At 45.8% G+C, this 26,253-nt stretch overlaps 1 protein-coding gene across 7 annotated transcripts in view; it reads right to left on the bottom strand.

Annotated features, from left to right (window-relative positions):
• Nucleotides 1-26,253, bottom strand: part of LOC121864901 (rab11 family-interacting protein 4-like) — a 135,901-nt gene that overhangs the window by 78,053 nt on the left and 31,595 nt on the right. For 6 of the 7 annotated variants that reach the window (XM_042364075.1, XM_042364074.1, XM_042364073.1 and 3 more), the window contains exons 3-4: nt 18,020-18,129; nt 1,100-1,132 (exon numbers count right to left, since the gene is read on the bottom strand). In XM_042364075.1, coding sequence (XP_042220009.1) covers nt 1,100-1,132; nt 18,020-18,129 — 143 coding nt within the window. The remainder of the gene's footprint in view (nt 1-1,099; nt 1,133-18,019; nt 18,130-26,253) is intronic. The other variant, XM_042364072.1, reaches the window with a different exon arrangement.

A 26,253-nucleotide genomic window follows, 5' to 3' on the forward strand; every position in this document is an offset into this window, starting at 1 on the left:
AGGAGGGGGAGGAGGAGGGGAGGCGAGAAGGAGTGGGGGGAGGGGAGAGTGGGGAGGGGGTTGCAGCGGACGTCTTCGCCTCACAGTTGTCTCAATAAAAAAAAACATTACATTTGTTACGGGTACGTTCCTCCCTTACGTTCGCGCTACGTAACGGAACGGCTCCTTGTTACCTGGGAGGGGTTAGGTTACGGTGGTATGGGTAGGTTAGGTTAGTTTAAGGTGGGTTAAGAATTAGGGTGGTTAAGCTTTAGGAGAAATAAGCTGGGGTGTATATTCTTCAGGTGATCCAACCTTGTATATGGTGTCGTAAAAATAGTGTTTCCTGGTGATAGTGACTCAATTTTGTGACGGTGATAGTGAAGGCGATGGTGACGAGGATAGTGACAACTGGAACGAGACAGTGAAGATGAAGAAACTGGAGTGATTGTGGTGACAGTGAGTGACTATCATAAGCCAACCAAGGAGGAGGAGCGTGTTGACAGCAGCTTGCTACCACAACCACCAACACGCTACCACAACTACCAACACGCTACCACAACTACCAACACGTCTGCCACAATCACCAACGTCAACACCACAATTACCAACACGCTACCACAACTACCAACACGTCTGCCACAATCACCAACGTCAACACCACAATTACCACAACCACCAACACGCTACCACAACTACCAACACGCTACCACAACTACCAACACGTCTGCCACAATCACCAACGTCAACACCACAATTACCACATACCGCACGCTACCACAACTACCAACACGTCTGCCACAATCACCAACGTCAACACCACAATTACCACAACCACCAACACGCTACCACAACTACCAACACGTCTGCCACAATCACCAACGTCAACACCACAATTACCACAACCACCAACACGCTACCACAACTACCAACACGTCTGCCACAATCACCAACGTCAACACCACAATTACCACAACCACCAACACGCTACCACAACTACCAACACGTCTGCCACAATCACCAACGTCAACACCACAATTACCACACCCCCTCCACAAACACAACATCATGTGTCACCTACCTCACCTGTCATTACCATCTACGTAACACCTGTAATTACCTCAACACCTGTCAGCCGTCTCTTCACACTCACCTGAGGAAGAAAACAAAATATTAGAACAGGTATTATATAAACACGTTAACAATGACATGAACGTTAATAATAATAACAACAATAAACAACAACAATAAACAACAACAATAATAATAGTAATAATTATAATACAGTGCTACGCCATCCAGCACACACACACACCTTACCTTAGGACCCCCCAGAAACATGACCCAGAAATTATTATGACTCTCTATTAGTAAACAAAGACCACGTGGCTGATGTAAACATTATGAAACACGTCAATATTTAGTGGTTTAATTTATATATAGAGGGAGTAAAGAATCCCCTCAAGATTACACACATCGGCTCATCTCACCTGAAGATTAATCACCCAAACATTGCCTGGGGATTAGGTTAGGTTAGGCTATGTTAGCCTTTGACTAGATTAGTATTGGATTAGATTAAAGATATATTAGGTTAGATTAAAGTAATTTATTAATAGTTACATTAGATTACAGTAATTAGGTTGGTATTAGGTTAGCGTGTTAAGTTCCCAGGTAAAATAAGCTAGGATGGTTAATGTTCAGCTGGAAGGTAGCTCGACTAGCGTGAGGAGAAGAAGGTCAATAATGGGACCAACGTAACGCAGCGTTGAGAGATGGGTGCCAGGCCGGGTCAAGGGTGCAGCCGTGACCCACACACACAGTAATACATAGGTACAGTTACATTACATACACAGATACATATACATACATACAAAAAACGATACGCCAAAGTCAAGAAAAGTCGAAATGTCAAACAAGGTCAAGACACACAATCAAGGTCAACAAATAAACCTCTGGTCACACGACTTGAGAAATAAGGTCAGGTTAAAAAGGTCCCTGTTTCGCGCAACACTCCCCCCAAGGTAGGCATTTATGCGCTTAGGAGGTAGTTCGGGGGTGGGCGTCGTACTCAACCTGGGAAAGGAGGCGGCGAGGAAGGAAAGAGGAGGGGAGGGAAGGAAGGAAAGAGGAGGGGGGAGGAGGAGGTATCGATCTTCACCTGCTGGAGAGGAAGGATAATGACTACTGCAGGTGTATAATTATTCCCTCCTGCCTACCTCTTCCTCCCATTCTTCTTCTCCCCCTCCTCCTTATCTTCCCTCTCTCCTCCCCCTACGTGTGATACGCCCATCGCCTTCAGGTGTGGGATTACCAACGTTCTTCCATGTCCTAACACACTCTACCATGTCCTAACACACTCTACCATGTCCTAACACACTCTACCATGTCCTAACACACACTACCATGTCCTAACACACTCTACCATGTCCTAACACACTCTACCATGTCCTAACACACACTACCATGTCCTAACACACACTACCATGTCCTAACACACTCTACCATGTCCTAACAACACACTACCGAGGCTGACCCATGGAGTGTGGGGCAAGATATCGAGCGTCACTAAAACTGACAGTGGCAGACGGACGGACGGACAGACAGCATCAAGACTACTGTATATCCCTCCTATCTATCTATCTGTTTATCAATACTTACCTGACGATGTATGTATGTGACTGACTGACTGACTATCATCACTCCTCCCCCACTTCCGGATGTATGTGTGTGTGTGTGTGTGTGTGTCGTGGCAGAATGAACACAAAAAACTTATATAAGAAGAAGGAAGTGTTGAGTGAGAGCAGTGAAAGACAATGTAGAAAGTGACATGAAAGTCCTCCACACACACACACACACACACACACACACACAAAACACCACAACAACGAAGCAGCGTCAACACAGTATATAAACAACAATGAAATCCCACTGCAAGAGACGACAACACAGTGGAATTTCAAGCGTTATGATCTATGTGGTAGTATGTAATTTATTCAGTTATTCATAAGCAAAGTTCATGTCAAGGAAGATTTTTTTTTTCTTATTCTAAACCGTAAATTTGTTTTGTTTTCCCTCGGGTTTATTTTTAGCCTATCAGATCCAGTGACGTCATAGAGTGCGTCGACTCCTCCTCTTCCTCAAGCCAAGGATATGGATGGAGTGACGTCACGTGTTGTCGCGTCGTCTCATGATGATGTCTAGGATATGGCGACCTCCTTCTGACGTCACGTATATGGAGTCTCCGTTTGTCGTCAAGGATATAGGTAATTATATTGAGATTACCTAACAAACACGTATAATGAGTCTCCCTGTGGCGTCTAGGAAATAGGGAACTCCTCACATGAAAAACTGCTAGAACCACACACACACACACACACACGGTAAAATCCCCGCCAGACTCACACACAATAAATTCTCAGAAATTGTAGTTTATTCCCACGGTCGTATCCGGGTGCCAGAAGGGGGGGTAGAGGTGCCATGGGGGGTTAGAGGTGCCATGGGGGGGTTAGAGGTGCCATGGGGGAGAAGGTCAGAGGTGCCAAGGAGAGGGGGGGGTGGTGGTGGGATGCCATAAGAGGAGGAATACGAACAATTCTCTTTCAGTTCAGTTCTCAGTCCAGACATTCATAGAGCTAACTAATGCAGCCGAGACGAACTATGCGTGAGCCTAATTTTAGTGGGGTCACTCCCTCTGTTGTTGTGCCAAGAATTCCCTCCCACTCCCTCACACCACCTCTCCCATCCCTTAACCCTTTATCCTCCCATCTTACCCTTTTACCCTCCCCTTCACCCCCTCCCCCATCATTAGACAAAGACCATCCCCCACCATCACACACCCCAACTCCTCCCAACCATTAAATATATTGCTCTCAAACATGACAAAACTGGTAACTAGACAGACTGACATACATACACACATCTACTTCGTGTTTTCTTCTTTCCTTGTGGTTATCAGTATATATATATATATATATATATATATATATATATATATATATATATATATATATATATATATATATATATATATATATATATATATACTGTATATCCGTCCAGAACAGAAGTCAAGGTTAAACTGGCTGAGGGGGGAGGGGGAAGGAAAGGGGAGGGAAGTAGAAGAGGAAGGAAGGGTAGGAAGGAAGGGAAGGGAGGAGGAGAGGAAGTGAAGGGTAAATGCAACACTATAATGTATACGTGTGTGTGTGTCTGTGAATGACTCGGTTTCTGCTTCCCACTTCCGCCTGTCGTGCACATGTGTACATAATATATATCTGGCGGAAGGTTATATGGGCCATACCTTGTGGGCACGCATGTGTGCACGATCATACACACACACACATTCGTACTTCAGTAAATGTAACTGCGCATTTACACGAGAGAGAGGCACACAAAGTGAAAAGTCTTGTCGGCTCTGAAGATACAAAATCTCAATCACAAAAATTCAGTGAAGACCCAGCTGCCGCCACCACCACCACACCATTGTTACCACTACCACCACCGCTGTCACCATCACACCAACATTCTTACCACCACCACCACCAAACCACTATTGTTACCACTACCACCACTGCTGTCACCATCACACCACTGCCACCACCACACCACTATTGTTACCACACCACTAACCAATATCCCCCTACCACCACTACATCATTCTCTGGGGCGGGTAAGGTGACAGCTTACGACAAGAAGGGTCTATGTGTCACCTAAATTTAGACTAAAAAAAAATATGAAAAATTTTATACGCGACGCCATTTTCCGTGTCACCTAAATTGCGTCTGTCCCCTATAAAGCGTCCTTGTGTCACCTAAATTGCGTCCCTTTGTCCCCTAAATTGCGTCCCTAAGTCACCTAAACCGAGCCGCTGATTCACCTAAATTTTGTCAACATAGTGAAAGTGCCAATTCAATCAGGGCATCACCTCATTTATACGAACCCAACCTAACCTAACCCAACCCAACCTAACCCAACCTAACCTCCAGGTAACGTTAGCATATTCAATCAACAGGTAAAATAAGGCTGATATCAGGTAATCCCTCTGAAGCTTTAAATATAAGCCTGCCACCACCTGTAATCAACTCAGGTGAAGACACGACAGGTATAGGTGGTGCCCGTGTCATGGCTCAGATAACACACATATGTATACTTTATCGTTCATATATGATACATGTACTTATGAATACAGGTGGTGTGTGTGTGTGTGTGTGTGTGTGTGTGTGTGTCGTTTTTAATGTACAGTAAGGGAGAGGTCAAGTATGCCTCTGAATTTGATAAGGTATTGTTGTTTGTGTGTCTGTCTAGTTCCCTCCATGTCCAAAGACATGTGTGTGTGTGTGTGTGTGTAACACACACACACCAACAACCTGAAATCAATATCGTTTTTTTCATCATATTTACGGTTCTCTATAAGATACCCCCTCCCCGGAAAGGGTTAGCTGACTGCGTGTGCGTGTATGTGCGTTAGTGCGTGTGTGTACATTCTATGAAGCTCCGTGGCCTAAACATGCAATACCTGCCAGTACAGATATAGCAGTCAGCGACCTTACGCACACGCCTGAAACTCTCTCTCTCTCTCTCGTGTGTGTGTGTGTGTGTGTCACCACCGTGCTGACAACCATCAACATGTAGCCTAACATTCCCCCCCAATTTACCATACCCCCCCCCCCCCCTCCATTCCCTTACACCCACCACCTCCCTCCCTCAACCATTTCCACCCCTCCCCCTTATCATATCTCCCTAAAACATTAACCTCCACCCCTTACCCCCCCCCGCCCACACACCTGTATCACACACGCAAGAGAAAATCACATGTGTAGGAATGTCACGACTACAAACTGTTCTTGTTATGAACATTTATTAATTAGGTACAACGATGTGAACAAATTAAAGAACACTGAACAAAATATAAAGGACATTTCTTGATTTTTTTAACTACTAACTTATTAATGTATTTTAGGTTTAGTCATTATTATCATCTGTTATTTTGCACCGTTATCATCACCACAACTGCTCAGTATAAACACAGTGCAGTACATTCCACCAACAACAGTCACACACTTCCCAGGACGAACAAGCCCCACTTCTCGGAACAGCTATACAACCACCTGCCAAGGTTTCAATTCCTAGTATTCCTTAGAGTACGATGCCTTAAGCACCTTAATTGCGATGAAGCTGTGCTCCTGATAATCATACTGGGGTCAGAAGTAAAAAGTGAGAATGAAAGAATGAGAAAGTGAATGCCAAAATGAAAGAGAAAAGGGAGGAGTAACTTTCTAATTACAGGTAAATTTTCCCATTCACGTCTGAAGAGTATGAGCACGTGACCCGACAGGTGAATGAGGCGAAGTCGAACAGGTAAAGGAGAGAAAGACCGTAGATTGATAGATGGATAGAGATAGATTGACAGATAGAAAACCAGATGGACAGACAGACAGACAAGAGACATACACAGATACATAAATTAGACAGACAGACATATAGATAGATAGACAGGCAGACATCAGTAGTGGGAGGAGGAAGCGTTGCACTTTCCCCCGGGGGTGTCACCCAGAGCATACCTGACCGTGACCAGCCTTACCTGGGGGTGAGAATTAGGGATGAGTAGGGAGGAGAGTGGAAAAAGATGAGAAGAGAAAGGTGTTATATGGAGGAAAAAGCCCTGAGAGAGAGAGAGAGCCATACCAGTATAATCATCATCATCATCAAACGTATTTAAACTCTTTAGAAAGTTAAGAGAAACCAACTGTTTTTTTCCCTGGTAAACATTTTTCAAACTCTAGTTTTTTCTTTCTCCAGTGATCACTCTTCCGTTAATTCTGGTTTATTCTCGTAAATGTTTCTAATTTATTCGTCTTATTTACTTTGTCTTATTTGTATGGATAAATGTCGATGAAAATAAAATAGCTTAACAAATATGGTCGTGTGAAATAAGGTAAACACATCAGTGACGTCACCACCATAGCAACCAATAAGGTAGACATAATGTGACGTCATCATCATAACAACCAATCCGAAAAACAAGAATCAGTGCCGTCAGGGCCACGAACAACCAATCATAGAGAGGAAGCGTGTGGGTAGATGCTGCGAGGTGACAAAATTAATCCACTAGTGTCAATATAAAATGCCCTGACGTCACCAAACACCAGGTGACGTCACACACCATAAAATACTTCTCCCTCTCTCACACACACATACCATAAAACGTAGAGAGAGAGAGAGAGAGAGAGAGAGAGAGAGAGAGAGATTACAGTATCAGTCATTACTCAGATAAGACAACCACTCACCTCCCAGGTCGAGTGAGTCACACCTGTAACTCACCTTAATTAAGGACACCTGACCCCATTACACACCCTGGGAGTGTGTGTGAGGAATAACCCCCCCCCCCTCTACAACTTACTACAGAAGAGTGTAACACAAATTTAATTCTCTCTCTCTCTCTCGGATCCACGTGTTTATGATATTCATTGAGAGCCAATAGAGTTGAAGCTTGGAGGAGGAGGAGGAGGTGGTGTCAGGCTCACAACACACGTCCCCCTCGAGTTACAGAAACAGGTGTGTGGAGGATCAGGTGACACCGAGTGTTTAGTGTGCTCCTCCACGTCCTCTACCCCCCTCCTCCTCCCTCACCTGCTGCTCCAATTTACCTCAAGTCTGGTACTACAATACGTCAAGTCAGTACATCCACACACCAGACCAAATACTTACAAAGGTGTACTTGAAAATTCAGTTACGATTAGAGTACACCTATTTTACACCCTCTCATTCCCAGGTGTAGTACCCTCGTTCCTCAACACCCTACACCAACTTACCCCCTACACCCTTTGACTAACGCGAGGAAGGTGTAGACGAGGGTGTAGAATGGAGAGTGTATTAATCCCATCCAGCACTACACCTACACGAACTCAGAACACCCATACACTAGGCCACTACACCCAGAACACGAGTATATACAGTTACACTTCCTCCATACACTGACAGGTATACATGGAGTGTGGTGGTGATAGCTTACACCTACACCCACTGACTCTCTCTCGACCTAGCGGAACACTACACCTACACCCACTACGTCACCACTAAACGCCCCCCCGTGAAGACAGAAACACACACAGACAGACAATTTCGTAAGCACACACAGACAGACAGACAGACACATCCAGACAATAGACAGTGGTAGAAAGAAAAACAGCCAGACGGACGGACATACATAAAAACACACACAAGAATCTATACAAAAATACACAACACACACAGATACATACATAAATAACACACATACAGTATACACACACACACACACACATACGCACACAGGGTCAATATAACTCGCCTTACATACAGTACACCACCAAGATCATGAAACAGTAACAAACACAACAAAAACTGTCCTTGTGTGTGTGTGTGTGTGTGTGTGTGTGTGTGTGTGTGTGTGACGGGACAACCTTGAGGTGTCTCGTGGGAAGGTGACGGTCAACACATTAACCTCCAGGGCCTTACCTTCCCCACCCCCTCCTCCTCAAAAATGGCACCGTCCCTCCCTCTCTCCCCCCTCAGATGGCACCCCCTTTCCCCTTAAAGATGGCACTGTTCCCCTCCCCCCTAAAGATGGAACCCCCTCATGCCCATCACCTGAGTGGCCTGGTCTCATCCATGCAGGTGTGTGGGAGGTACCGAGGAAAATGTGTGTCAGGCGGCCAGCTAGGTGGTGGTAACCTGTACCAGCACACACACACACACACACACTAGACCTCTTACTGCAGTTTACAATTACACAACAAATATTCTACACTGATACACAAACACACACACTTTTACACTACACCCCGCATACAACATTTTACACAGGTACACCCACATCCTAATATTGCTGCTGCCTACACCCACGAACTAGTACACACCCACACTACACCCACATCACCTGATTACGATGACTTAACCCTTTGAATCCAATGGTTTGTTCCCCAGAGTACGATATTACTGTACTCTGTTGGTGAAGTCCTCGTACTCAAGGGGGTCACAGCAGGTGTTAGGTAAGTATATAACACGTTACAATGTTCACCCATCACCTGTTACAACTTTCTTTCAATGCTTTCACCGTAACAACTAGCAGGTGTTGAGTAATGCAGCAGAACATGAGTCACAGCATAACACCTGCTGCTCTACCTGTCTTTCATTAACCTGTACCAACCAGCAGCACAGGTGTAGAGTGAACGAGTAACAGTCATGACTCACCCCCTTACACACCTGTACTCATTACCTGCATCATTCCTCAAGTGTAGAATGAGGAGCCATGACTCACCCCCTCACACACCTGTACTCATTACCTGTATCATTCCTCAAGTGTAGAATGAATGAGGAGCCATAACTCACCCTACACAAATAACTCCTTCACTAAGTAACTCACTGTCTCGAGTCATCCCTAAGTGGAGCGTGTGGTGTATTGCGGACCTCCTTTGGCATCCCGAGTGCTGGGGTATTTTTCTTCTTAATGCCCATCCTTACACCATCAATACCCACCACTGTCCGTACGTCCTTATCTCGTCAGTAGGGGCCAGTGTTTAGTGTCGAGGTGTGTGTGTGTGTGTGTGTGTGTGTGTGTGTGTGTGTGTGTGTGTTCGTAGTACCTGTTTGGAGGGTCTGATTAGGTGGTGCATGGTGGTGTTTTTTTTGTATCTGGGTGTGGGAGGGAGAAGGGAGGGGGAGGGGAGGAAGGGAAGGAAGGGAAGGAAGGAAGGAAAGAGAAAGGGTGAGATAAAAGGAAAGAGGAGGAAGAGTGAGAGAAAGGAGAGAGGAGGAAGGAGAGGAAAGAGAGGAGAAAGGAGGGGAAGGGGAAGAAGGAGAGGCGGAAGCAGACTATCAAAACATAGGCATAAACACCCACACGGATCTACCGCTTAACAAACACACACACACACACACACACACACACACACACACAGACCGACAGGCCTTACTACATCCTTGAGACCAGGTTTAATTAAGCCACTCAGGAAACTAAAACCTGATACCTGTGACCTAGTACGGGGTGTGGTTTAATGAGTGGTGCCCAGGTAACTACACCCACACAAACAGGTAACTACACACACACCCAGGTAACTTCACCCACCTCCCAGGTAACCACACACAGACAGACACACTCCCAAAATAAAGGTGTGATCCGCTTAGCTACTAACAGGGACTCTCATCATCACAGACAAGAGTAGAGCCATGACCCCGGGGAGGTGTACAAGCCTTCCCTCCCTCTCTCTCCCTCTCTCTCTCACGCTACACAGCATCAAAATGGCGTCAATATTTACCTGAGACTCATTACCGTGACCGTAATCTCTAGTCGACTGTTAGTTTAAACCACCTGGAGATTGTTATTTAAAGCATAATCGTTCTTATTCAAAGCTCACCTGCGGGGATGTTACTTCACTGGTTAATTAATTACCTGTGTGTGTGTACCTGTAATGCTGGCAGGTGTAGAGGTGGACCACACACACACACTCTCCCCCCCCCCTCTATAAGTAAACAAAGTCACACTCAATAGTCTCACATTCTACGGAGGTTAAAAGAATTCTCGTGTTGCTAATGTTACGGTTCAGGACGGGGCAGACCAGCGTGTCTCCACCAGGTACACTGACATACCTGGCCCTGACACCTGGCCAACTACGACGACGGGTAAATAACATTAATAAACAACAACAACAACAACAACAATAACAATAATAATCATAAATACAAACAACATTTTGCTCTCACTAACAAACAGCTACCCTACCACGACGTTGCAACACACACACGCCCAAACCAAGACATTAGTTCATAAAATACACATCAGGAGGAACAAGAGAAACAATTGTTCACATGGGAGGAGAGAGAGAGAGAGAGAGCCCTGCCTGCATGACGACCTCGAGTCACCAGGTCTTCGTCATGCATAACACAAGAACAACCATCACCAGGTCCCTCAACTCTCATCCCATACACAACACACACATCAATCACCGGTTTTTATGACCACCTCACCGTAACTGACTCAACACCCCACTCAGAGAGGATGGCCCTTCACATTACCGCAAGCACTGACGAGAAAACAACGCAAACATTTAACACAATTCACTGGCGGGGAGGAATTGTGGCTATCATGGCCTCATTGGTCCGTTCCCTGCCGTCATCATTACGTCATAACTCCATAGCTGTCTCATTGGTCTATTCCCTCAACGTCATTATTACATCATAAACTCATACCTGTCTCATTGGTCTGTTTCCCCATCGCCATTATTACATCATAACTTCATTTTTTTCCCTCATTGGTTTGTACCCCAACATCATCATACATCACAACTTCATAGCTGTCTCATTGGTCTGTTCCTCAACGTCATATCTTTATCACTACCTCATTAGTCTATTCTCCAACGTCATCAATACGCCATTGGTCTGCTCCTTGACGTCAGCGCTACGTCACGTCGAGGCATCAAATACCAACCAGTCAACTACATAATGGAATCCAAATGTCAGGGTGAAGCGTCACTGCCTCCAGGGTGACTCGCCTCCTGATGATTAGCCACCCCAGCTTATTTCACCTGAGGATTAGACACCTGAGCTTATTTCACTTAAAGATTAGATGCCTAAGCTTAATTTATCTGATTAGCCACCTCAGCTTAATTTATCGGATTAGCCACCTCAGCTTAATTCACCTTAACACTAACCTAACTCAACGTAGCGCCAGGGTGTGTAATAAGCAGCAGGTGAATTAAGCTGGGGAGCCTAATCATCAGGTGAATTAACCTTGTTAGCCTAATAACCAGGTGAATTAAGCTGGGATGGGTAATCTTCAGCAGTTCCGGTTCACTACAGCACCTGGTCACCCAACATAGGTTGACCAGGTGTGTTAGTTTAGTGACCAGGTGTGTATGATTCTGTGTACACATTAAAGCTGTACACATATGACATATATAATGACGCACACACACACGGTGGCATGATTTCCAGTATCACACAATGTAAATAAATACATACATAATCTCTTCAGTGAAAATCGCCATACAAATACTAGTTCAGCTGTAGGGGTTAAAATGGAGGGGGGTTCTGGATGGGATGGGAAGGATTGGTGATAGGAGGAGGAGGAGAGGTTCTGGATGATGGTCAGTGAAGGAGAAAGAGGGAGGAAGGGAGGGAGGGAGGTGAGATATAATAGTGGTCCTGGGAGGTGAAGGAGGGGGGGAGGTAGGAAGAGAGTTAAGGGACAAGAAGGGAAAGATGAATAGGAGGGTGAGGGGGGGGGTAGTTCTGGGTGATGGAAGGGAGGAAGGGGGGGTTGGGGGAGGGAGGGTTGGGAGAAGGAATGGGGGTGGGGGAGGGAGGGTTGGGAGAAGGAATGGGGGTGGGGGAGAGGAAGTGTACTGACCACAAGAACAACGATCACACACACATGCACTCAACACACACACACACAACACACTCAACATATCAATACAAACATTACCCAACCAATTAACTCTCTCTCTCTCTCCCTCTCTCTCTCTCTCTCTCTCTCCCTCCCATAAACAATACACCAGACTCACTTGAACTTATAAAACCGAAACAATATAAAAAAATATAGCGCTACAATAACAGGACCATTTCTTACATAATACAGCGACCTCAAGGATTACATAACTAACACATCATGGCATAAATACTCTATTCTGTAACATTTAAACCGGAGTATTTTCTCAGTTAATAGTACAGGATTAGTGGCATTACTGTAATTAGGATGAGTTGTGTAATGTTTCTTTAGAGAGAGAGAGCGGTGGTATCAAATTGCCGAGCGGAGTACAGTATATAAATCTGTCGGGATGGAGTCGAGCGTGAGAATACGTCGGGGTTGAAGCACAGTACCCGACAGATAACGGTATTGGGGTGAGGTGGTAGGGGGGTGAGGGGTGAGGTGGTGGGGTGGTAGAGAAAAACCCGCCACACACACACAGTCAGTCATTTAAAAGACAAAACTCCCGCTATCAAAATACCGTGGGGAAAAAAACCCTTAACCACCCTAACATTAACCTAACCACCTGAAGATTAACCACCCTAACCACCTGAAAATTAACCACCCTAAACAGTACGATACGACCTCACTCTACACCCAGAATACATCTTGGTGACCTAACTTAAAAGGATGCAAGTCATATTTTGTCCTACCTCGTTAGTTTAATTTGGTGGAGGAAAACTTGACGTATATCTATGTATAAGTATCACACACACCTGTATATTATCACACACACCTGTATATTATGACACACACACACACACACACACACACACACACACACACACACGAAAATACCATTACAAATCTGATAAAGCTAAAAACACATTCAACACACCTGTAAACACTGGGAGACACACCTGACAAGACCATAACACACCTGCAAACACACCTGTCAACACCACTATACACCTGCCAACACCCGGGACACTTATCCAACATCATGCACATCACCACCCACCCCCCCCTAAAGTTTGACTGACATCCAAACTCTGCTGTAACTCTCCCTAAACTACTAATCAAACTTCCTAAAGCACATCTCTTACCTGTAGGGAAGTCGCCTTAATTAATCCGGTAAGGAAGATCCACCAGTAATTGTACTATAGTCACAACACAGGAGTGAGCGAGAGGCAACACACACACGTCCACCACCTCACAGTGACTCACGCACACTGACTGGCGACACACAGGTGAGCGTACACACACAGGTGAAATTCCTCAGCCATCGACTAATTCTCACGGTCTCAGAGGTGATTTAAGTTATCCACGCTTATAGTTTATCAAACGAACCCCCAGTACTAATAAGATCTAGTCCTAATAGGTCCTCTAACCTATCATATATTAAGGATTTGGATTGGGATTCGGGCCCATTAAGGTGGTGGTGATTAGGAACAGGAGGAGGGAAGGAGAGAGGAGGAGGAGGAGGGGACTAGCTCATCTGACCAGTCACGTTCACGCTTCCCAAAACACACTAACTCTCACGGATCTCGCGTTCATCATGTCAAAATATAGTAAGACTTTTTTTATAAAACTTCTACATAACCCAAACACTACAAAACACTATCCAACTTCCATTTATTTACCTTTAATATAATATCTTCCAAAATAGATTAAAAGATGATCAGTAATTTGTTCATATTTTTGGTGGGTGATATTTTCGTGGTATAGATGACCTTCTTTAAGCCAAGTGTGGTCTTGTTGATGTGTTGCAATGTTTGTGTTGATCAAGACTGGTCGACCACACCGCCACTCAGTCACTCACAGTCACTCACAGTCGGTCATAGTCACTCGCCGTCACTCACAGGTAACATAACTCACCTGAGTGTCTTAAAATCACCAGGTAGGTTGATGTGAATGATGGTGATGATAGTGACAGCATCTCTCTCTCTCTCTCTCTCTCTCTCTCTCTCTCTCTCTCTCTCTCTCTCTCTCTCTCTAACAAGATCCTCATCATAGTCTTAGCCTCAATAACAGTCGGCTGCCTATAAGACGACCTGACCTCGCCTCCACCTGCCTGGCCAGCTTGACCAAGTGAGGGCAGTGCTGGGAGGGAGGGATGGAGAGAAGGGTGGGGTAGATGGAGTGGATGGGAGGGAAGGATGTAAAATGGGTAGAAGCTTGGGAAGGAGAGGTGGACGGGTAGAGAGGATGGACTAGTACGTCAGTCATCCTAGCGTGCAGGGCGGGGTGAGCTGGGAGGCAGGGGTGAGCTGGGAGGGAGGGGTGAGCTGGGAGGGGTCTCAAGGCCTCTGTTTGCTAAACTATCACACACACACACACACCCTAAATGCTATACTCCTGGACCACACCCCTACACACGACCCCCACAAGGTGATAATAGCCATAATTACTGAACCTCTTTATTCAATTCTCTTACATGCACCACCTACAGTACAGCCTCTACATCACCCAGGCTGTCATCACCAACAACAGTACAGCCTCTCCCTCTACATCACCCAGGCTGTCATCACCAACTACAGTCCAGCCTCTACACCACCCAGGCTGTCATCACCAACAACAGTACAGCCTCTCCCTCTACACCACCCAGGCTGTCATCACCAGCTACAGTCCAGCCATCACCCAGCTGTCCTAACTACAGTCCAGCCTCCCTCTACATCACCCAGGCTGTCATCACCAACTACAGTCCAGCCATCCCAGTCTACAGCCTCTCCCCACATCACCCAGGCTGTCATCACCACCTACAGTACAGCCTCTACATCACCCAGGCTGTCATCACCACCTACAGTACAGCCTCTACATCACCCAGGCTGTCATCACCACCTACATTTCCAGCCTCCTACAGCACCCAGGCTATCATCACACCTACAGTCCAGCCTCACACCACCCAGGCTGTCATCACCACCAACAGTCCAGCCTCTACACCACCCAGGCTGTCATCCTGCCTACAGTCCAGCCTCTACACCACCAGGCTGTCATCACCAACTACAGTCCAGCCTCCCCACCCCATAGGATGTGGTCAAGACACACAACCACAGCACAGGTAATTGTGGCGTGTCTCGGTCTCCCTGCTGCACCTTCACGCCATCCCGGCCACTGCACTCACCACCATTATCACCATCACCACCACTATCCTCACTACCACCACCCACACCACCATTATCCTCACTACCACCACCCACACCACCCCTATCCTCACTACCACCACCCACACCACCACTATCCTCACTACCACCACCCACACCACCACTATCCTCACTATCACCACCCACACCACCCCTATCCTCACCACCACCTGCTGAAGTAACCAAAGCTCTCACCAAAGAAGGAAACTTTCACCAATGGCTTGATGATAACCACATGCCATGTTTACATTGATCAGCTGACCCGGGGGGCTTAAGATACCACGCCGTACCTGCCCCGCCACACTCAAGGTGACCAACATTAAACACGGGAATCCCCCCAGCGCGCGCACACACACCTTACCTACCCCACTCCCAACCATTCCCACCCTCCCACCCATTCCCTCCCCCTCTCCTATCCCAACAGACCCCTCCCTCTTTCCTCCCCATAGGCAGACAGACAGACATTCACTCAACCATTATCGAAGTATTATTACGGTAAAAACTCTAAAAGAAGTAAAGTTTATAAAAATATATATATATATTTTTTCAGTATTTTTGGTAAAGTATGAGTCAAGAGTGTGGTAAGACTCGTGTTATTTAAAAGGCTGTACAGTTTCAACACATTGGTCTGTACAGCAAGTCATCGTCGGTGTACAAAATATAACTACTCACTAGTTTACACAAGGTTAAAACCATTTTCATTTTATATTTACATGGTGGTGGTGGTGCTCGTGGTATGTTTGTCCCGCTAGAGCGACTTTTACTATGTCCGTGTTGTGTTAATGTGTGTATATGAAATGAACCCTCCATATAACGGACTTCTCTCTATATATATAATCCGTTAGATGGAGGGTTTTCACAACAGACCCTCGATATACCACAACGCCTACATCAACAAACCACAAACAACGGGAAACAACGTAACACAAACCTAACGCAGCCGCTGACTGGCCCATGCCTTCTGCGCGCGCTTTTTTCTAATTTTTTTTATCCGTTCGAGTTAAATTTTTTTTTAAACTTCGAGCGAGGTTTGGATATCGTGCCGGGGAATTTAATGAGGTAATTTTTCTTCATTATTTCAGTGAAGGTTAGGCCTAATTTATCCCAGTCACGATAATACCTGCCTGACTGCCAGACATTACGCTCCTATTGTCTAATTTAAGAACTAATCCTGGCTATTTATACTCGGTTTACGCCCCCCCCCAACCCACCCCCTCAACGCCTGATTATTTTGAATATACGCGAACTTTTTTCCCACTGAATTTCGTAAACATGTTCTTTTTTTCCCACTGAATTTCGTAAACATGTTCTTTTTTTCCCACTGAATTTCGAAAACACGTCCCTTTTCCCCCCACGTTATTTTGTAAACAATCTCGATTTTTTCCACTGAATTTCGCAAATATTCCCAGGTATTTCATGGCTCATCAATATACCTTAATAAATTAGATACAGTATACATTATCCCTGCCTCATACATGAATACATTCCTGATTAACTTAAGCCGAGAGAATAAACTAAAGTCTCTGTGTGGATTAGATGCCCTTTTGACAAACCTGAGGAAGCTTATATGACTTAGATCGGTTGTAAGTGTGATATAGTGAGGAATTTCAACCTTACGAACTCTTGAGACTCTTACTCTTGTGTCGCAGCTAAAATTACGTCTCTAATCCATTCTCAGATCTAAGTTTAGTGGGAAAACTTTAACGGGGGAATTATAAAGAGGACCGATGCAGCAGTGAGGGAGTGGTGTAGTGAGTTAATCTGACTGTCCCCGGTACGACACACATGACATACACACACATGACACACACACACACATGACATACACGCACCCAAGGACACAAAACATGATACACACACACAAAATATGATACATATACACGCACCCATACACATATATACAACATGACAGACAGACACAGACAGACAGACAGACAGACACACACAATAATGGGAGGGTAATCACTGACAATCCTAATTTTCATAATAGACTTCATCCTCAGAACTCGTTGTGTTGCGTCCCCCCCCCACAGTGTTTTGTAATCGTGAGCTGCAAGTGGGGCCCCCTGTCCTAATGGGCCCCAACTTAATCTAACCTGTCATGGTATGTGAAGAGCCTAACCTAACTTAACTTAACCTGCCATGTAAAGGGCAGCAGGCCAGTAGCTATCAAAGGGGCCCATTAGGAAAGGGGCCCATCTCAGCAACCACAGCCACAGTTCATGCTTGAGGGAGTGTTTGGGCTTGTGTGTGATAATAATCAGGATGTAAGTTCAAGGACAAGGGATAATGTACTACGTGTTTTTCAAGGACAAGGGATAAGGTACTACGTGTTTTTCAAGGACAAGGTGTAACAACGTACGTGCACCCCCCAGCCCACCACAATAAAACACACACAGCCCCCAAACAAAAACAAACACACACTCTCGTCTCCTCCACGCCTTATACTCACCGCGGGTCTCTTGGGGGTGGAGTGAGGGATGCCGTCCACCAAGTCCTCCTCCTTCTCGCTACCTCCTCCACCACCTCCTCCTCCACCAGCCACCACCTCCGTACTCGAGCCTGTGTGAGAGATAATATATGGTTAGGTTAAGTTAGGCTTTAGTTTAGGTTAATCTAGGTTAGGTTAATCTGGGTTGGGTTAGACACATACCGGGTAACCACAAACAATAGAGAGTCAATTACATATTTCTTACCTGCGTTAGTTAGCTCTATGTCCATCTTACCTGACCGACACACACTGACTGACTGACTGACTTACTTATCCACTGTTGAGAAAACGAGTCAAGGACGGGTTTAAATCTTACGACTTAACACAATACAACAATAAACCTTCAACATAACCACACACACACACACACACACACGCGCACATTAGAGAGAGTTTTTCCAGGACTTGTGATATTTCAACCGGATCTTTCCTACTCATGCATTACCGGACGTGCTGGTGACGGTCACAAGACTTCCAAGAAACACACACACACACACACACACACACACACACACACACAGTGAAATTATCGAACACGGAAAAGAAATCCTTGTGAGTATTAAAAAAAATATATAAGTAGTACTTGTAAATAATATTGTAAAAAATTGGACTGTAAATAAATATACTGATCTAAACACCGAGACATGTGGAAATAAACACACACACACACACACACACACACCTGCCTCCCCCCACACACTAGCCACAACACAGCTCGCTCTCTCAAGGATGTTGTGGAAACTAAAAGATACCGGATGCCAGGAATCAGCCGTGGTGAGCTGTGTGTCCGTCACCACCACACTATTTTACGTTGGTTTTACTGCAGACCTTATGAGGATTTTTTTTCGGGGGGGGGGACAGAAAATGTAGAAAATAGGGAATGTAGGGAAAAATAGGGGCAAAATGAAGGGAAATGTGGAAGATAGGGCAAAAATAAAGGGAAAATAAGGCAGAACATGAGGAAAATAACACAAAAAGGTAGAAAACAGCAACAACAAAACAAACAAACAACAACACGCCTGAGCTACAAAACCCAGCAGTGCAACACATCATCACAAAGTTACCACAAAATCAGCGTCACCACCACAACACCGATACAGGGCACGCCATGGTAACAGCTGACGAGGAAGTAAACAACATCTCGTCCGCCGCACCTCACAGCTGATCAGTCACGTGTCAGCGGGTATAATGTAAACAAATGACTGGTGTCCCATCCCTCACCCCCTCTCTTAGCTTAGTGTACTCGTGGCCATAGTTAATTATCTCTCTCTCTCTCTCTCTCCCTCTCTCTCTCTCTCTCTTAGTGGGTGGGTCAGAGAGAGAGGAGGGAGAGAGTGAAAGGAGGGAGAGAGCGAGAGGCAAAGAAGGAATGAAGGAAGGAGGGAGGGAGGGAATGAAGGAAGGAAGGAGGGAAGGAAGGAAGGAATGAAGGAAGATTTACCCATGAACCTAGCGACAGTAGGGAAGGTATACCTGTCTGTATTATATGACCTTAAAGAATATACAGGGTACCTGTCTATACCTGTCTAAAGAATATACACCTGTAAATATAAACACAAACATGACCTCAGGGAGACAACTGTACAAAAGTAACCTTGAAATAAATACCCTTGAATAATAGACAGGAGACCTTGAGGGGGAAATACCTTGAAAGATAATTGTAAACACGACCTTAGAGTGACCTTGGGGGCAGTAAGGGTTAAAGTGTATACTGCAGGTGTGTGTGTGTGTGTGTGTGTGTGTGTCGATACCTGGTTGACACGGGGAGGAGGAGCAAGGGAAGAGGAGACGAGGAAGAGAACTGGAGGAAGACACGGCTCTACCCTCACGGAAACCAATAAAATTCGTCAAAACAAGATCGTCGACAACTCCGCCTCGCCTCGCCACACACACACACTCCTTGACACTCCCTACTACGACTTCCTTCCCTCACCTCTCCCACATCCACTTTGCCCTCCCATGCCTCCACCTACCCTTCCCTCTTTCCATGCCTCCACCTACCTCCACCCCATCACCTCCTCCATCGTACTCAAGGGTGTCAAGTCATCGTACTCAAGGGTGTCAAGTCATCGTACTCAAGGATGAAGTTATCGTACTCCAGGGGTTAAAGCCTTACATTAACCATAACAAGACTCCATGAATCAAACTATCTACATTTCCTGCCCAGGTAGATAAGAGTCCCTCACACAGGTAAATCACCACTAATGAGCACCTGCACACTTGTGACCTTCACCACCTGCGTCACACACACATATGCCTGGGCAGGGATGGCACACACACGCACACCTGAGCAGCGATGGTACACACACACACACACAGGTGACCTACATACACCACACAGAACGATAAAATAAACACAAATAAGAAATAAATAAAACAAGGAAATTTATACAAGAAAACAAGACGTATAATAACAAGCAATAATTTACTTAATAAATCTACAGGAAAAGTGAAAAAAAATCTTTCAATTTACACAACGTCATCAACACCGTCAACCAATGATATGACCCAAATAATTTAATCCACAACGTCATCAACACCGTCAACCAATGATATGACCCAAATAATTTAATCCACTACGTCATCAACTTTTGGAAGTCAGCCAATGATATATTATTAATTTAATCACTACGTCATCAACTTACTACAACCAAATGCATTATCACCGTAATACAGAATGAATATAGAATCCTAAGAAAGAACTCAGAGAATGATAAGACTAATCCCGGCCATCAGGAATTTTGTCGGGGCTAAACAAATAGGGACATAACAAAAGGTACTCAACTATCAACCAGGGTGAACTCGTATAATGGTTTTTAGTTAGACTAATTTAGATTTAGGCGCGAAATAGGTGGATGCTGGTTTGGAAATGAGTGAGTGGACGACTGGAACAATTTTCCGAACATCATAATGAACTTCGTGCGCTGGATGGCTTCCGACACAGGGTTGGGTGTAAGTGCGACTGCTTAGTATGGGCCAATGTGATATGACCCGCTGCAGTTTTCCTCCATTCTTCCCCATTACGTCACATATCTTCAGCAATCGAATTCATCCAAATGTGACCTAATAATGTCATCAACGATCAATAATGCATCATTCCAATAAATCGATGCTAATTGCGTCATCACTACGTCAAGGAATGATTGCCAAATTCATCAGTCTGTTTACGGTGTTAAGTAAACTAAATAACCAACACTCTCTCTCTCTCTCTGTGTGTACACTAAGGACAAAGGCCACCTTTTTGCCATAATTCCTGTCACAAGACGTTGACCGGCCACACTACACACACGAGAATCACAACAACTGACTTGCAACAACTCCGTCAGCCAGCCTGGTGCAAGCATCTCGCCTGACTGTAATTAGTGCGGCAACAGGTAAATACACACCTTACTTGACAGGCCGTGGAAGACGCTTGGAGGGAACGAGTTGATTGCGTCATTCTTGCCTTCACATAGTAGAGTTGATTACAGGTTTTGTGATGTGGTCATTCTTGCAGGTATGTGTGTATGTATGAATGGAGATATGACGATGTAGATGTGTGGATGGGAGGAGGGAGGGTTGTGGATGGGGTGGACGGGAGTGGATGGTGGGTGGGCCTCTGACATGGCGTCTGGGTGAATGATCACCTTTCCTTGTGGACCAGTCGGTAGAAGGAGGAGGAGGAGGGAAGAAGACAGTACCACCTGGCTCTTCAATCATCCTCCAATCCCTTCCCTTCCCCCGTCGCCTTCCATCTCATTTCCTCTTCCTCCTCCTCCCCTCGCCCCCTCACTCTCCTCGTCACCTCCCTCTGCCCAACACGTGCCAGGTGTCGCCCAACACGTGCACAGGAAATTAGGGATTAAACACTAAGACGCAAACACGTGTTCAGCACCAGAAAGGAAGAGGAATGGTTCGATAGCATCAGAAAGTGCACGTGGTGGAGGCGCGTGCAGAATGTAAACAAACAACACGTGGTGGAGGCGCGTTCAGGATATAAACAAAGGAAAACACGTGGCCCCACACCAGACTGACAACGTTGCCAACACGTTTTGAGGTGAAGAGCAGAATTGAACCTGCATTGTCTATATATACACATGCTGAACCATTGTTGTGACGACCTGATGAAGAGACCCTATCGACACTCTTCCTTGACTCTCTCCCTCGAGAAACCATTAACATGGACCTGCGTTATTACAATCACCACCACTACTACGACCTTTCACTTCACACCACCAACTGACCTTACCTCTTTGACCACCTACGGGCTCCATTGCACCACCACCAACAAGAAGGGAGGGAGAGGACGGAAGGAAATGGGGAGGAGTGGGGAGGAAGAAAGGGGAGGGAAAAGAAGGATGAAAAGGGGAGGAGGAGGAGGGTTTAGAAGTGTCGCAGATGTTTGGGAAGGAAGAAACGATGGGATAAGGGTGACATCCATTGTTCTCCAGGGACAGGCAGGGGAGGAGGGCAGGGGTGTGAGAGAGAGGCATCGTTCGCATCCTTATCTCTGGAAGCTGTTTCCTGTTTTCTGCAGGGGCGTCCTTCCTCCCCCCCCCCTCCCTACCCCGCCTGCTCCTCCCGCCCATTGGTCCTCCTCCCCCGTCCAGATGCCAGTACCACCACATCATCACTCCTACAAGACGGGCCTCAGTCTGTAACAAACCGCTCTAATCAACCCAAGTCATGATCTTACGTCAACCTCAGTGTACCAGCAGTGACACACACACACACACCCTAACCCGATCCAAGATAGTAATGAAACTCGAACCAACGTGCCATAAGGCGGATCTGCGGCCCTCCCTCCACCACCCCCCTTCCCCAAGTTGTGCCGGCGGACATGTGTTGGTCATTCCGGGGTCAGGGTCTGGAGTGATGCGTGAGGAGAGGAAGTGTGCGTGATAACATGAAAGGGTCAGAGAGGGGGCAAGAGGAAGGGGTGAGAGGGGAGAATGGAGGGGAGGAGGAAGGAAAGGAGAGAGAGAAGGTGCGAGTAACAAAGAGGAGACGAAAAGAGATAGGTGAGAAGAGAGGTGAGGTGAGACAACTAAACAAATTAATTACTCATTATAACTGTATTACTATATAACTTCTGCCCAATTACCCAGACTCTCCGTAATTGCAACCAGGTTAATAACAACGCAGGTATAACACAATAACACAAGTAATGTTAATTTGGTTTGTAGGCTCAGAGGGACCTTTTCACTACTATGCTCGACGTGAGAGATAAACACGAGGAGTTATTAAGATAATGTTATAGGTGTAAGACTTAAGGTAACCACAGACAACACCACGTCAGCCTCTGGGTATACCTGACTCACGCGAGAATCTCATTAGTGGAGAGAGAGAGAGAGGCCCTGCTGGTAAGTGTAACAGTAGCCGCCATCATGAGGTATCAACAGGGGGCTCACCTCAGGACCACACACACCAAGAGGAGACTCACCTGAATAAGGACTTTTAAACACACGCTTTAAAGGAGGTTTAAGACCGAGGTGAGGTGAGGTAAGGCTAGCATATATTAACGTTAACTAAGCATTAGGGTGATTAATGTTAAGGTAGATTAAACTCGGGAATAAACTTCAGGTGACCCCAATTCCACGGCACTAATTAACTAAACTGAGCCTTTACCACAAAATAAATTATAACAGTTCACCAAAAATCATTAACTTACAACACAAACAAAACTCACAACAGAAGAGTGTACTGACCAAGGCCACGCGATGTGTGGGGGCGACATGATGCGTACAATCTAACCCAACCCAACCTAACAACTCCCAATGTAAAGTAACCTAACGTAAAGTAACCTAACCCAATGTAAAGTAACCTAACCTAACGTAAAGTAACCTAACCTAACGTAAATGACTACTTAATAATAAAGTAACCCTAACCTAACGTAAAGTAACCTGTTACAACGTAAAGTGACACAACGCCTGGCGTTAAAGTGGCCTGGCCTGACGTGAGTGACCTGGCCTGGCGTGGGTGGCCTGGCCTGGCGTGAGTGGCCTGGCTGGCGTTGGGGTGGGCTGGCTGGTAAAGTGACCTGGCAGTGAGGTGGCCTGGCCTGGCGTTGGTGGCCTGACCTGGCGTGGAGGTGGCCTGGCTGGCGATGTGGTGGGCCTGGCGCAGGTGGCCTGGCCTGGCATTAGGGTGGCCTGGCAAGAGTGGCCTGGCGTGGGTGGCCTGGCCTGGCGTGGGGTGACCTGGCGTGGGTGGCCTGGCCTGGCGTGGGAAGTGACCTGGCATGGGGTGGCCTGGCGTGGGGGTGGCCTGGCCTGGCATTGGGGTGGCCCTGGCCTGGCGTGGGGCTGGCGTGGGGTGGCCTGGCCTGGCGTGGGGTGGCCTGGCCTGGCGGTGTGGGTGGCCTGGCGTGAGGCCTGGCCTGGCGTGGGGTGGCCTGACCTGGCGTGGGGTAACCTAACGCAAAGTAACCTAACGTAAAGTAACCTAACGTAATGTAACCTAACCTAACGTAAAGTAACGCAACATAACGTAATGTAACCTAACCTAACAGTTGCCTCAGTCTGTACCTAATTAAACAACACCTGGTTCAACACCTACAGGATCTGCTGAAACATCTATCCAAACTAGCACATTTCACCTAAAGACTAAACCACCCTAGCAGTATGTGAGGGGATGAGGCTAGGTTAGGTTTGGTTAAGTTACTGTTTGGTTTGGCTGGTTAGGTTCAGTTAGAATGGGTTACATAAGAACATAAGAACATAAGAATGGAGGAAACTGCAGCGGGCCTATTGGCCCATACTGGGCAGTCCCGTTTACACCCAACCCCCATTGCTCATATGAGCATCCAACCTATGTTTGAAGCAATTCAGCGTATTCGAGTTAATGATGATATTTGGTAACTTGTTCCATTCATCCACTACTCTGTTTCCAAACCAGTGTTTACCTATTTCACGCCTAAATCTAAATTTGTCTAATTTAAAACCATTGTTACGAGTTCGCTCCTGGTTGGATAATTTGAGTACCTTTGTAATGTCCCCTTTGTTTAGCCCTGTCTTCCACTTATACACCTCTATCAGGTCGCCCCTCGCTCTACGTCTCTCGAGGGAGTGCAAATTAAGATGCTTTAACCTGTCTCTACACTCAAGGTTCCTAATGCCCGGGATTTGTCTTGTCATTCTCCTCTGAATTCTTTCCAAGGATTCTATATCCATTCTGTAATACGGTGACCAGAACTGAACTGCGTAATCCAGGTGTGGTCTCACAAGAGCAAGATACAGTTTTAGGATGACCCTGCTAGTCTTGTGTAACTAACACTCCTTTGTATGAACCTCCAAGTACTTTTATTAGCCTTGTTACGAGCAAAAACACATTGCTTTACTTGGCTTAAGGTTCCTACTTATCATTACTCCTAAATCTCTCTCTCGCAGTCGGATTTCTCTATGGCATCGTTGTTCATCTGGTATCTGCTGGTTTCCCTGTTTACATCTCCTATATACCGAGTACTTTACATTTGTCGACATTGAATTTCATCTGCCATTTTTCAGACTATCTGAAAAATTTGTTTAGATCTTTCCTGTAGTTTTGCTGAGTCCTCGTCAGATTTAATAACACGTCCTATTTTAGTGTCATCAGCAAATTTGCTTATGTTGCTGTCTATGCCGATATCTATGTCGTTTATGTATATAATAAATAATAATGGTCCAAGTACTGAGCCTTGGGGAACTCAACTTGTGACGTTGCTCCAATGGGACTTAGTGCCGTTAATGCTCACTCGCTGTTTCCTGTCCTGTAACCATGCCCTAATCCATTTAAGGATGTTACCTTTGATGCCATGAGCTTTTACCTTTAATTAGTCTTTCGCTGTGGGGACTCTGTCGAAGGCTTTACAAAAGTCGAGATATACCACATCAGTAATTCACAGCTCCTCGTCCACTGATTCGAAAACTGATGAAAAGAATGTTAATAGATTAGTTAGGCAAGAACGTCCGCTTGTGAAGCCATGCTGGGAATCATTGATCAATCGGTGCTTCTCCAGGTGATTTCGAATAGAGTTTGAAATGATTGCTTCCAGTAATTTGCCTACTATTGATGTTAGACTGATTGGGCGGTAGTTAGAGGATAGTGATCTATCCCCCTTCTTGAAAATCGGTATTACATTCGCTATCCTCCAGGGTTCTGGTACTACACCTGTTTTTAAGGACATGTTAAACAACTTTGCTAAGGGCATACTAAGCTCTTCCTTACATTCCTTTAAT

The sequence above is a fragment of the Homarus americanus genome, unplaced genomic scaffold (genome assembly GCF_018991925.1).
Source record: "Homarus americanus isolate GMGI-L3 unplaced genomic scaffold, GMGI_Hamer_2.0 scaffold2539, whole genome shotgun sequence".
Lineage (NCBI taxonomy): Eukaryota > Metazoa > Arthropoda > Malacostraca > Decapoda > Nephropidae > Homarus > Homarus americanus.